The sequence below is a fragment of the Camelus ferus genome, chromosome 1 (genome assembly GCF_009834535.1).
Source record: "Camelus ferus isolate YT-003-E chromosome 1, BCGSAC_Cfer_1.0, whole genome shotgun sequence".
NCBI lineage: Eukaryota > Metazoa > Chordata > Mammalia > Artiodactyla > Camelidae > Camelus > Camelus ferus.
In genome coordinates, this window is record NC_045696.1 from 56,178,462 (window position 1) to 56,192,849 (window position 14,388).

Consider the following 14,388-nt stretch of genomic DNA (forward strand, 5'->3'; position numbering starts at 1 on the left):
TCACCTTGATTATTTCCACCAATTGATCCACACCACTGTCCCCTGGAAATATCGGTTGTCCTAGCAACAGCTCAGCTAACACGCAGCCTGCAGACCATACATCTGAAGAAAAAAGAAAACAGGCTTATTAATACTCTGCAGCTTAAGTTGCGTGAAAAACTGTACACATTTTCTAATTTTACTTCGATCAGAGTAAATATCAGAAGGAAAGACTGTTTAATCCAAAACAGGGAGGAAAACGTCATCAAACTATCCCTAATGCATTTTAAAATTGTGTTAAACTTACTCAAGAGGAAACAGGACAACAAGAATGCTCCAATAAATGGTAATGTCTATTTAATTATCAAATATCAGATGTTCAAGTTTTCAACAACCAAGACAGGGCTTATAGTACAAAAACATAGGGCATGATTATTTACTTATCATACTTAAAAATAAGTCAAAGTGACACAATCTCTGTACATTAGCAGGTGCTTACACAGAATAGCAGCAAGGGTTCAACCTCCTATACACAAGGTTGTAAGCCAATGCAAATTCTGAGAAAACATCTTAAGACTTTAAACTATTGACTTTTATGTTGTAATGTGACTGATAGAAAAATGTGCTTAAATATATTACCATTTAAAATGCAAAGAAAGAATACATTTTATTTTACAAATTACAAAATAATTTACTTTTAAGTCGAAGCAGAAACCTCAATCCTAAGAGAAATCCTTAAAAACAATTTAACAAGGGGGAGGATATATAGCTCAAGTGGTAGAGTACATGCTTAGCATGCAGGAGGTTCCTGGATTCAATCCCCAGTACCTCCTCTAAAAACAAACAAATAAATAAACCCAATGACCTCTCCCACAAAAATAAAAAATAAATAAACTAAAAATTATTTAACAAATTTTAGTAATTTATAAATAAATGTAATGAATTAAAAAAATAACCGAAAGCATGCATCCTGGCTTACCCAAGACAGTGTTGGTTTAGATCTACTGTCCGGGGATAATTACGAACAGCACTCCCTTCTCTCTTAAAATTACTACCAAATGGGAAGACAAATTATATGGGTACTCTGTTCATAGCCCATTACTTAAGACTTCCTGTAAGAAAAAGCTAATTTTCAGTTTCTGGATTCCTGGGTTTTAAATGAACTAACAATCAAGTGCTTTAGGAAGATGAACATAAATCACTGCTGAGCTTTCCTTCTACCAGTAGGAAGGAGAAGAATGGTGAATGGCATGAGGACAGCAAACAATTTTAGAAGTCTGATGTAGTGAGATGAAATTGGAAATTCCTGCTCCAGGGACTTCTTTTTACTGATCCAGAAAAATAATGACACAAAATTCATTAAAGAAACTCTTAAGTTGATTTTGTCTAGCTACTCTTTCAAACACCACTGTTAAAAATATTTCTAGAATTATTTTATTAGTACATTTCTAAATTTCTTTATTTTCGTTTATAAATCTTTGAGTCTTAAGAGCAAGGGTCATAAATCTAAAAAAGGAGGCCAAATCTAGGATTTCAGTAGTTCGAAAGTGAGTTCTAAGCCTAGAAAGTCAGAATCTGGTTTTACTCGGGCAAAGGAGGCTACTGGAAAGTAAGTCCTCACAATGTCCAGCAAACTGATTCCTAATAGAAAAAACAGTATACCTGTCCTTTTGTGAGAAGATTCTTGAAGAACTGCTAGGCATATGGACATTTACAGAAGTAATGTACTCTTAAGAGGGTCAAAGGTTTATATAAACATGCCTTAATACGTCAGACGATATATCTTTTTTAAAAGAAGGAAACTGCATTTATTTTAGGTGACCCTGGCACAACTCAGCCCAGGTACGCAGATGATTAGCTGCATATATGTGAACTAAATATAAAGCAGCTGGAAAATCCAGTGACACCTCCAAAGATAAAGAGCTGAAATTTACTATTGGGGAAGAATCAAGTTAACAAATATCACAAAAGAACCACAAAAAGAACAACACTTTACATTTCTACAGTACTTTCACTAACATTTTATTTAATCCTCATAGCCACTCAGAAAGGCAGGCAGAACTGTTAGTAATCTCCACTTTACAGCCTAGCTAAGTAGTAATAAACCTGAACTCAAATCCAGGTCTACTCCAACCAAAATCTCCCTTTCACTATTTCTCACGTGTCCCTTAACATATGCCATATAACTTAGCCATGATGAAACTCTGAGCACTAAACACACACAATTATTATTATACTCTTTGTTTTCTAGTGCAGCAGATCTCAAAGTATGATCTGCAGAGCCTTGGGCCTCCTGGATCTTTTCAGAGGTGCTGAGGACAACGTTACTTTCCTAAGAATACTAAGATGTTATCTGCCTTTTTCACTATGTTGACATTTGCACTGCTGGGAATGAAATGATGGGTAAAACTGCTGGCCTCTTGGCACAAATCAAAATGTTCTTTGGCATTTTGCCCTTTGGCAAAATAAAAATGGTAGTAATGTGTTTCTGTTTAGAGGTCTTCGTTCCTATTAGAGAATTTCTACTTGTAACAAAAGACAGAAATTATCCAAGTTCTGTTTTTTTCTTTGTTTTCTGTTACCGTGGGGTTTTTTATTTTATCTTTTGTTTGTTTGGTATTTGTATGCTTTTGTTTGGTTTGGACTAAGGAATTCTCTTCAGAAACAGTATATAACAATAAAATAATTTTGACCTCCACCTGCACACCACCCTAAAGTTGCTCTTGCTCCTCCTTTCTTAGCTTCCTATTTATGACCAGCTGACCATACACTGTATGCTCACTCCTCCTAGTGGGCTAAAAAGGGGTGGAAGAGGAGGTCACTGAAGAATGAAGCAAACTGTCTCTAATTCCTTCTATCCTTAGAGGTTTTTTTGCAACAACTTCTACAGAATCAGTGGGTTTATCTAAACCACTAATGAAAAAATTGGAATTATTCCTTTTCAGCTGACCTAAAATTAAATAACTAATTGAGATAGCATGGTACAAATGTCAGTAATATGGTCATCCTATCACTTATTTAAAATTTTAAGTTAAAAATTAACCATAACCCTAAATAAATCATATAACTGCAAAGGAATAGCCTTATTATCCTCTCTTTTAATCCAAGAAACCTAAAAGTAGAATAGTAAATATACTTTAATCCTAAAACATGAAATTAAAAAAAAAATTCTACACATCTTTGTATATCAATCTTTACAAAGAAACATATTTCAGGGCATATTTATCTTTATACTTAAGTATAGATTAGTAATCCTAAACTACTAAACATAAGATGCAATTAATAATTACTGTCTGAAAGATCTGTCCAATGATGTTAGTGGGGTGTTAAAACCTCCTACTATTATTGTGTTCCCATCAATTTCTCCCTCTATGTCTGTTAGTATTTGTTTTATACATTTAGGTGCTCCTATATAAGAGAAGTAAGCCAGAAAGAGAAAGAAAATACCATATGCTATCACTTATACGTGAAATCTGAAAAAAAAAGAAAAAGGGCACAAATGAACTTATTTACAGAAAAGAAACAAACTCACAGACATAGAAAACAAACTCAAGGTTACCAGGGGGAAAGGTGGTGAGAAGGGATAAAATAGGAGTTTGAGATTTGCAGATACTGACTACTATATATAAAACAGATGAACAATAAGCTTGTACTATATATAGCACAGGCAACTATATTCAATATCTTGTAGTAGCCTATAATGAAAAGTAATATGAAAATGAATATATATGTATGACTGAAGCATTATGCTGTACACCAGAAACTGACACAACTTTGTAAACTGACTATACCTCAATTAAAAACAAAATTACAAGTCATTATATTCAGATTCAGTACTCACCTATACTAGAGGTATAATCAGTGGCTCCAAAGATCAACTCTGGTGCCCTATAGTACCGAGAACAGATATACGAAACATTGGGTTCTCCTCGGACCAGCTGCTTTGCACTAAGAAAAAAAAAAAGCAGAAATTTTAAAAATTAAATCTAAACCATGAAAAGAACCTAAACTGCTATCATTCACAATACCAAATGTTTATCTAGGATTCCCACAGTTTCAATCATGCAACATACAAGAAAAAGAAAATATGAACCATTTTAAGTATCTCTGACAAAGGAAATCTGTAATTTTAACATACCACCCTGAAAAAAAGAACAGTAATTCTTAGAGAATGCATTTGTCAATGGTCACTAAGGAAAAAGATTTTTTAAAAATCACACAAGGACAAATGCTGAATTTCTTCTAATCCTGTTCCTTGAATTCCACCTCTAAAATACAAAGGAAGGGCAGAAAAATAAGAGGTACTCCCCTCACCAAAAAGCATAGTAATAGAATATGAGAATGAATATTTTTTTTATCCAATATGCTAAAGGGTAAGAAATTGTCCACTCTAATTCAACTTCTGACAGAGTACCCCAAGGTGACCCAATCTACTTTATTTTTCTACCATCTTGGTCAATTTATTAACTGTCTAAACATTCATTATCCAGTAAAAAAGATAGGCCCTTTCCTGTAGGTGGGGATGATTCACAGCCCACGAAGTCTAACTCTGCAGTTGTAAGTTTAATCACATGTTCTCTTAATCCAACTTTCTTTCCAAATACTTTGTGACATGCATTTTAAACATTAAAGTAAGTTAAAATTTGTTTCTTTTGAAATGTTTCTTGAGGTAACTTGAGTACACATAGAAATAAATAAACTGCTATAGGAGCTAACCATTGTGACACAAAGAAATAGAGATAAATACAGGAAATAAACACAAAAACAAAAAGTGGTAAAAAGGTAAGAAAAGTTTTAGGTAAACATACAGGAAAATCAGAGTACAGAGAGGTGAAAGTAGTCACAAAGGTTTCTTTTGGGCTTTCTTTTCTTCCATTTATTTCTGGTCAATGGTAACTCTGATCATAACCTGTTCTCGCATCACAAGTTTTGACGGTGGGGGGTAGTTTATTTTTTAACATTCTTCTCAAGTATTGACACATAGCAACCATTTCATAAATTACTATTATTCTGTTTTTTAGGCTACATGAAATATAAGACACATTTCCGGCATAACTGATATAAACTTTCTACTTTATAAAAGATTTTTTTAAATTAGCAAGACAGATTTCAAATACATAGAAAATATATTGAAGATTAAGAAGGTAATATCAGAAACTCCACAGCCTGTAGACTTCACTGATTGATGGCACTACCTTCTTTCTCTTTAGGTGAGGCTGCCTGCAACTTCCTGTCTCTTGAGGGTTGAGAGTGTTCAGTACAGTGATCACCAACTAGCACTTCACATACTTCCTGGCTCTCTTTCATTAAGTAAAGAATTATGAACAAGAAGGCAATACTGTTTTGTTCAAGTCACCACCAACCTGGCACTAAGAATCTAAAGTGCGGCCCAAGCTCTACTTGCCCAGACCAACTGTTAAAAGCAAAAAAGGCAGCTTTGTTATCAGAGCTATTAAAAATGAACTATTACAAGTGAAATCCCTACTCCAAATATGTTAGAACAAAGTGATTTCTATGTCCCAACAAAATGGCCCACAGCAAGTGTTTTGGAGAACAGAAACTCCACTAAACTTGATGTCTCATAAGTATTTTTACAATCCATACCAGTCAGTCACTCTCAGTGGGGAAGACATCCCCATAGCAAGAAAATTCATCTATTTTGGGCAGTTTGTCCTACAGATAATATGTAGTAGTACTTCATTCAAGCATCAAATAAGAGTTTTGATTTAATATCCTTCACCCTTTCTTATAGTTAGTTGAAGGGACAGAGTTACAGCCTGCAAAATGAACTGGATCCTGTGATAGGTGTCTCAAATTAGGAAACTGTAAGAAGGGGATAGTCTAAAAGAGGACACTCCTGTAAGACTAAGAATTAACTTATGACAAAGCAAACGTGCTTGTTTTTTTAAGACTCTCTCCCAAGAGACAGCCTGTGGAGAATGTATCCTACATTAAATCTAAAATTTAAACAGCGAATTGGTATAGAAGTATTACAAAGTAGGAATACAGATACTAGCAGGTGTGGGTCAATATTGATAAGAAACTGAGTTGAAAAGTAAGAATTTAGTGAGGATGAAAAAACTGGAGAGGATCCAGGTTACATGGAGGTGTATTAAGGACTAAGAGGAGAGAGATTACTCTAGGTGGTTACACTAGAGACTAAGTAGAAGATTAACTGCCCAAGTTACATGGGGATACAGGCTTGATTTTATGTTGAAAGGTTAGATCAGAGATGATCTACAAGATGCTGAATACTATGGAAATGAAAAGGATCAAGTCTTATTACACTATATATCATCACAGAATGAGTTTAAGACAAAAAGTACATTGGAATTTGCTTTAAAAAAAAGGAAGAAAGAAATAAGACACTAAATTAGAGAAAAAGTTAAGAAAACACTGCTATATACCTTTTACCTCATCTCTAAAATGAGGTTAACTCTAAAGAAGATACACAGTAATATATAATAATCAGTATTTTTTAAATTAGTTTTTATTAAAAAGTAATATATATACATAATGAAAATTCAAACAATACAAAAAGTATGATCAATGAAAAAGTAAGTTTCCCAACTCACATGTAGCAACCACTTCCAGTTTTCCTTCCTAGGAGTAATCAATGCTATGAATTTATTATATATCATTTGAGAAATAAGCCATGCATTTATCTGTGCACATATGGCTATACTCTGTGTTTTTAAGATACAAAAAGGAACATACTATACAGAGTCCTGACCTTGCTTTTTGAATTTAATATTTCTTAGAGATCATTCCTTTCAATTTATAAAGAGCTACTCCATTCTTTTTAATGGCTGCACGTATTACATTTTATGTGTTATGTACTGTAATTTATCTGGTCATTTTCCTACTGACATTTATAAACAATGCTATGAAAAAATTCTAGTATATATACTATTTTGTAAATGTGTATTTGTAAGGGAGTAATTCTTAGGAGTTAAACTGCTGGATGAAAGATTATACACATTTATAATTTTGAACTTACCAAAATACCCTAACAAGAAACTGCACTAGTTTATACTCCCTGAATAATGGTAACAATATTTTTAGACTGACAGTGTAAAATTAATATATTTTAAAGAGCATATAGGGCAGGGGGGTGGGGTAGGAGAGAAGAAAGGGAGAAGAAAAGAGAGCTAGTTTACCTTCCAAAGTCACAAAGTTTTAAGACAGCTGTATCAGGATCCAACAAGAGGTTCTGTGGTTTAATATCCCGATGGCAGATTCCAAAGGAATGGATATAGGCTAAACTTCGAAACAGTTGATACATATACAACTGGAATAAAGAGTAAAAATTAATTGAATACTTTCCATTTCTAACAATTCAGAATCCTTAAGCAGGAAACAAAGTAACAGATTTTCAGAACAGAACAGGTGAAATGCTGGGGACTGTTAGCACTCAATCTTCCTTTAAGAAGTTTCGTATCATTTCTACATTAATCGGCTAATTAAAGTTTAATTAGTGTTATATTTGTACCATCCTTTAATAGTTTAAAAAAGGAAATTTTACGTGTTTTATAATTTTTTATTTTACTAACATCTCACCACAAGCCTGTGTTTTCCTAAACACAGATTAAAAAGCTCAAAAGGGTATTCCCAAATCATGTGGCTAATTAAGTTAGCAACATTTAGACCAGAAGCCAAGTCTTCTGTTTTTTAAGATCATTAATCTTTAAAACTATTTACAGTTTCATCTTTAGAGTAATATTTTTCTGAGATGTTAGAGGTTACTGACATAGAGGTCTGGGGAAACTTACATGTGAACCGAGAATATCTATAATCAACGATCTATTAAGACATCAGTAACTCTGTTAACAGTATCACCACTCTTCCTGTTAATATCCTTCATAATTAGGTAGATTTTAAAATGCCATTTAAAAATAGATTCTAGCTGACTACTGACATCAATTTAAAAGAATATTTATTTGAATTTTATCACAAAACAAGATACACTGAGAAACTGGGTCTGCATGGAAGAAAGAATTAGACCCTTGACTGGGAAAGAGAGGATCTTTGTGAAGAAAGTGATTATAGCTTAAACCTATTTATTCCAAGGTCAGTGTCCTGGTTCACTTATAAATTTTTCTGTCTATTCACCTCCTGACCTCTACTACAAAGTTATATATCATGGAAAGAACTTTTGAAATGATTCAAACCAAAGATACCAGTATCTTGGTAAAAAACCAACAACAACAAAAAAAGACAGTTAAAAGTCAGATAAAGCACTGACATACGGTACCATCTACATGTGAAGTGGTCTTGACTCCTACAAAAATATACCTAATCACTGATTTACAGGAAATACTGAGGACAGAGGAACATATTAACACCATAGTAATCCCATCAGCAAAATCCAGACTGAAATACTGTACATCAAATGACCCAGTGTCAAACAGCAAAGCTATAAAACATTAGAAACATTAGGGGAACATCTGTCAATTATAACATATGGACTTTACTTGGATCCAAACTCCAACAAAGAAACTTTAAAAAGATATGTATAAGACATACCAGGAATACAAACCATGACTGAATATTTAATGATACTATAAAGTACTATTTATTTGTATAGGTAAGACAATGGCATTGTAATTATGTTTTTAAAAAGAAAGTCCTATTTATTTATTTATTTATTTATTTATTTATTTATTTATTATACACCCCCCCCCCAAAATACTTGCAGATGAAAACAGTAACTGTGATTTGCTTTAAAATAAAGGAAGGGGGAGCAGAGGGTGGTACAGATGAAATAAGAGTGGACATGAAATGATAACTGTTGAAGCTGTGTGATGGGTACATGGGGTTTCACTATTCTATTTTCTCTACTTTTACTTATATTTGAAATCTTCAATAATAAAAACAAATGTTTACAGTGACTAACAAAAAGATCCTGAAATCAGCAAAATTTCTGCAGACAGATACAGGAAAAGAAAACCATTTGGCACATTTTATGTTAAAAAGTGGTTAGAAAATAGGGATTCCTTAGTTAGGGATCAATACAGATCTGCTAAGAGGTAAATAAATTTGGAAGGCAGATTCAACAGAGGTATTTACTATATCCCTCTCTTTTCCAAGGGAATTTTGCCAATTCAAAAAAATATGATATATCTAGCCTCATAACCTTTTTCATGAAACTGTATTTTTTGTTTTATAGTTATTTGTGTATCCTTTTTTCTCCTTATTAGAGGCAAATGAAGTATTTTATCAGGCTTCATATTATTCGGCAATCACTTTGCATTTATTTGAATTAAAGAGCTGGAACAAAAGCTTGTCTAACCACCGTGCACCTCTTAGTGAATGCTCCCAACTTACCATTTTTTAAGGCAGTGTTAAGATCTTCTTTTACTTTACAGTTTCAACAATGTTTCTCATATATTAAGTTCATCTTACAGACCAACAATGCAGGAAATAAGTACAATTTTACAAACAGGGAAGTCAAGTAGAAACTGGATCAGTAACTTGCCCAGAAAGCACTTAACTAAGTAGCAAGATTGAGTGTCAAAACTAGGTCTTCAGGAATACATCTAGGGTTTCTCCTGCTTCATAAATGGGCCAGTTCTCTATACTGACAATAATGAGAGTCACAGTGTAGGTAGAAAAGAATCCATCATCATTCTAAAGTAAGAAGCTCAAAGATTATTTTAGATTTAGGAAGTTCAAAGGGACATACTATTGTGCTGGTTATCTTAAACAAGATCTGCTAATCAAAAAAACAGAATAAAGTACTAAAGTAAAAGTAAACTTCAAATTTACTAAAGTAAATTTTACTTTACTGAAGTAAATTTATAGTAGAAAAACTATGTCTTTTAGTTCCTACTATCACTGATTGAGCCACAACCTCAACCAAGTTTTGTTAAGCCCAAATAAAATTATACTGGAATTAGATTTTTAAATTCCCGGCACTGTATTCAATAGGAATACTGGACTCCTTGCCAAAATCATCTAGCTACCAAAGTCCTGCTTTGGTACCTATTTCATTACTATAAAGTTTAAAATCGTAAAACTTCAATACACAAATAAAAACACTGAGTCAATGCCACTTTACTGTCTAGAATTATTTGTATTAAAGGTAAAGTGCAAAATATTATATTTAGATATCTGAACTTTTAAACTTAACTCAGTTAATTTTCTCAATGTCAATAGTTAAACAAATAATGTGCTTCTAATAATCTACCACACCTTTAGTCACAATTATGTTGGATAAATCCTAGTTACTCTGCTGTTAAGTTCTGACAAATAAACAGGATGACACTGATATCAGGTACCAAAAATTAAATAACATCTTAATAGAGTCCGCCCAAACTTAAAATTATCAAAAGTTTAAACTTCAGCTACAGACACACTATTATCTATAAATGCAATAAAACAATGAATTTGATCATATTTATACCCATATTTTATAATTTTATATGATATGCTTGCTCCTATTTTAGTCCATGGCTCAATAAGGGTTATAAGAAATAAAAGGTGCTGTGGTGAGCAAAATTAAGATCTGTAACTGTCTGAAAAAATTCATTTGTCAGAAAGATGACAAGTATTTTTAATACCTGAGTCATGAAAGTTTAAAAGGTGAAAGCTTCACACACTTAAAAACTATAAAAAAATTTAATGAAGCTCTAGCAATACCTACTTTGTAGCTTTTCCCTCTCAGTATGAGATGTAATAATATAGTTAAAACACACGCAAGCATTCTCCCTGGCTCAAAATAAGTACTTTCTAAAACAGGAAATAACCCAATTTTTACATACCTTGACATAGATCACAGGGAGCGTCTGTTTGGCTCGACTATAATGTCTGGCAACTCTGTATACTGTTTCCGGAACATAGTCCAGCACCAGATTAAGATAGACTTCATCTTTCTGAAAGAATTTATTAAAAACAAACAAACCAAAAAACTAAGATTAGGAACTAGTTTTTGAATACCCAAATTAGAGTAAATTCTCTATATATTCATTTATTCAGATTTTTAAAGAAAAGATTCGTGTGTTCAATTTTAATTATACAAAATTAATTCAGAATATAACCATAATAGTAAAAATAAGTATACCACACTTTTTTACAAACAATTTCATGGCAAAAACACAACCATTTCAATGCTTAAAATTCCTAATTGTATTTAAACTATTATTTTGGTTATATGATTTTAGAGGATATCATCTGTCACAAAGTTTCATATTTTTTAGTTTGAGAAACATCACCATCAGGAAAAGGAGTCATGGTAGTAGAATAAGTATAGAATAGGGAGCTAAGAAATATGCATTTCTAGTTCTAGCTCTGCTGCTACCTGATGTATGTAAATCACTTAATCTCTCCAGGCTTCAGTTTCTTCAACTATTACATGATAAGTTAGACTTCAAAATCTCTTTAACCTCTACAAAAAGATTCTATGGTTATCTGATAGTACATAATTAATAAGACAACCACTTGTCTCCTACAATTAACTGGAAAAAAAAAGTAACTTATAAGGCAGCGAGTTACCATACTCACAAGTTTATTGCAGGTCATATGTTTAAACAGCCATTCTCAGCAGCATAAAGACACCAATCCAAGATCAGTGGAAAGAAAGAAGGGAATTCCAACTAAGTACCAAGTAGGAAAAGAGAAACAGAGTGCTACCCTTACCCTTTTCATGTGAATCATTATCAGATAAGCAAATGGAAGCAGAAAATAAAGTTGAGAATCACTGTGTTCAAGTCTAGAACTGGCTACTTGCTGAGCGGGAAAATCTGCAGGTAAACTTTCACAATTTTCCCACTTTGAAATCATCTTACCTACCAAACTGAAGTGAATTTCATTTTTCAGCATTTACTGAGCATTTTCTAAATGTCATTAGTCACTGCAGAGGGAGTAAGGGTGCAAGTAAGAGATGTCATCTACATTGAGTATGAAAGGGGTATTTCAGGCAGAGAGAAAACTATATTCAAGATGGGGGGGGGGGTCAAAGAACACAGCAGAGCTCAGGAAACACTTTAGTGAGACAGCATGCCATTGACCCTACTACCTTTTCACTTTCCCTCACTCCTTCATGTTCTCCTCTCTTCCCTCCATAACTAGTTTAAATTCTATGGTCTATCATTGCCCTCACTCTCTAACACGGGGGTCAGTAAATAACAGCAAAGGCCTGATGCCTATTTTTACAAATAAAGTTTTACAGGAACACAGAGATGCTCATTTACTTAAGTACTGTCTATTGCTGCTTTGGGGCTACAGTAACAGCAGAGTTGAATAGTTTTGACAGAAAGCACATAGCCTGCAAAACCATAAACATTCACTATCTGGCCTTTAATGAAAAAGTTTGCTAAGGCTACTCCAGTATATACTCTTCTCTTACATCATACTTGTTTGATAAACCACAACCCTGGTTAGATCCAGCTTTCCACCCATTCCATATCTGTACCCAAAGAGCTGAACCTGGCTGCAAAGAAACCTAAAATTGTGCTGATTGATTTCACATTAAATTCATCAACAAGAAATTCAATCGGCCCTGCAATCATGCTGCATTTGTCTAGTCCATTCACTTTTCCAAATTACTTGATTTCTTCTCTCTTTGTCTTCAACTTCTAACACCTCTTCTCCTACCCTCACCCTCAGCTGATGTCTCTCCTTGCACCACATGTACCCATTTACCAGCATCTATCCCCACATGTTCTTCCTTCACTACACTAACCAGAGATAAGCTGACCAAGCTCGTTCCTAAGGCAAACTCTGCCACATGTTTAAAAACAAAACAAAACAAACTATTCTGCTTTTCCTATTCACTCATTGCTTCAGTAATTTTCCTGTCTTCCTCCATCAACTATTTTCTCTGTGACAGCATTACAATCAGTACACAAAGTTGTTATTTCTTCCATTGTTGGAAAAAGAAAAACAAAAACCCAAACCTCTGACTGCACTAATCACTGCATTTTCTGGCCCCCTTTAACAGCAAAATTCTTCAAAAGAGGTATCTAAACTGACTTCCACCAATACCTGTCTCTTCTCATTCCCTCTAAAACCCACTCCAATATAATTTCATCACCATTACTCCAGCAGAATTATTCATCAAGATCAATAATCTCCTTGTTGCTGTATCTAATGCTGATTTTCAGGTATCATCTTACCCCTCCCTTCTACTTGACTTAGCACTACCATCAGACATACTTGATCATGTTCCATTCTTTGAAACACTCACTTCACTTGGGTTTTAGAATACTACACCCTTTGGGTTTTCATCCTACCTTAAAAACAGCTCTTCTGGCTCTCCATTTCTGGTTCCTTCTATTCTCCTTTAACTCCTAAGGAATGGAGGATCCTGAGTCTCCGTCCTCAAATCTCTATTCTTTGTGTAAGCTTACTCTTCTACTCTTATGGCTCAATACTACTATACACTGATGACTCTCAAATTCTTATAGATCCTGGACCTCTGCCTTTAAGTCCAGACTAGTATATCCAATTGCGTACTTAACACCGTCAGGCTGAAAACCTTAGAAAAATCATTAATTCCCTATTCTCCTCTTTCTATCACACATACACTTCTTACCATCTGCACTGCTATAACCCTGGTCTGAGCCACTATTACCTCTCACCTAGATTATTGCACTAACCTCCTAAATGGTCTCCCTGCTTCCACCTTTAGCCCTTTACAATCTAACATCAACAAAATATAAGGTGGAGTATATCTCTTCCACTCCATCTCATTAAGATTTATTCTTATAAATGGTCTACAGGGTCCTATTCACACACTTCCTTATTTCCCTGACCTCTACTCCACTGCTCACTCATTTCTAGAGACAAGAGCTTCCTGCTGTTTCTTGAACACATCTGGCAGGTCTTCACATTCAGGGCTTCTGAACTGATCAGTACTTTGGCCTGGAATGTTCCCCACCCAAATATATACATAGCTCACTTGCCCAAACTCCTTCAAACCTTTGCTTAAGTGCTACCTCTTAGGGCGGCTTTCCCTATTCCCCCCATTTAAAACTGCAATTGATTCCTCCACCCTACATTGCCATCTACCTTTCTCATTATATTCTTCCCCATGATACTTAGCACTTTCTAACCATATAGTTTACTTTTTATTGTCTGCTTCCCCAACTAGACTAAGCTCCATGAAGGAAAAGATTTTTGTCTGTTTTGTTCTTTACTGTATCCTCACCTGAATAGTGCTTAGTACACAGTATGTATTTCATAAATATTTGCTGAATAAATTAAGCTCGGAGGCAATGGATATTATTTAAAAATTCAGATGACAGTCTGCCAGATTTTAACTAAACAGCACTATGAAAAATGGGCATGCAGAGGGGGGCAATTGGGAGGATGAGAATGAAAGTAGTGGGAGTAGTTGGAAACCTCCTACAAAAATCCAAGGCCTAGGCAATAAGGACTTAAAAACCAAGGGAAGTGGGGAGCAAGTAT

General features: G+C 34.1%; 1 protein-coding gene across 4 annotated transcripts in view; it reads right to left on the reverse strand.

The window, feature by feature from the left end:
* The window catches only part of GSK3B (glycogen synthase kinase 3 beta), a 167,563-nt gene that overhangs the window by 59,736 nt on the left and 93,439 nt on the right, over positions 1-14,388 (reverse strand). For all 4 annotated transcript variants that reach the window (XM_032479975.1, XM_006190481.3, XM_032479986.1 and 1 more), the window contains exons 4-7: positions 10,743-10,853; positions 7,140-7,270; positions 3,821-3,927; positions 5-102 (exon numbers count right to left, since the gene is read on the reverse strand). In XM_032479975.1, coding sequence (XP_032335866.1) covers positions 5-102; positions 3,821-3,927; positions 7,140-7,270; positions 10,743-10,853 — 447 coding nt within the window. The remainder of the gene's footprint in view (positions 1-4; positions 103-3,820; positions 3,928-7,139; positions 7,271-10,742; positions 10,854-14,388) is intronic.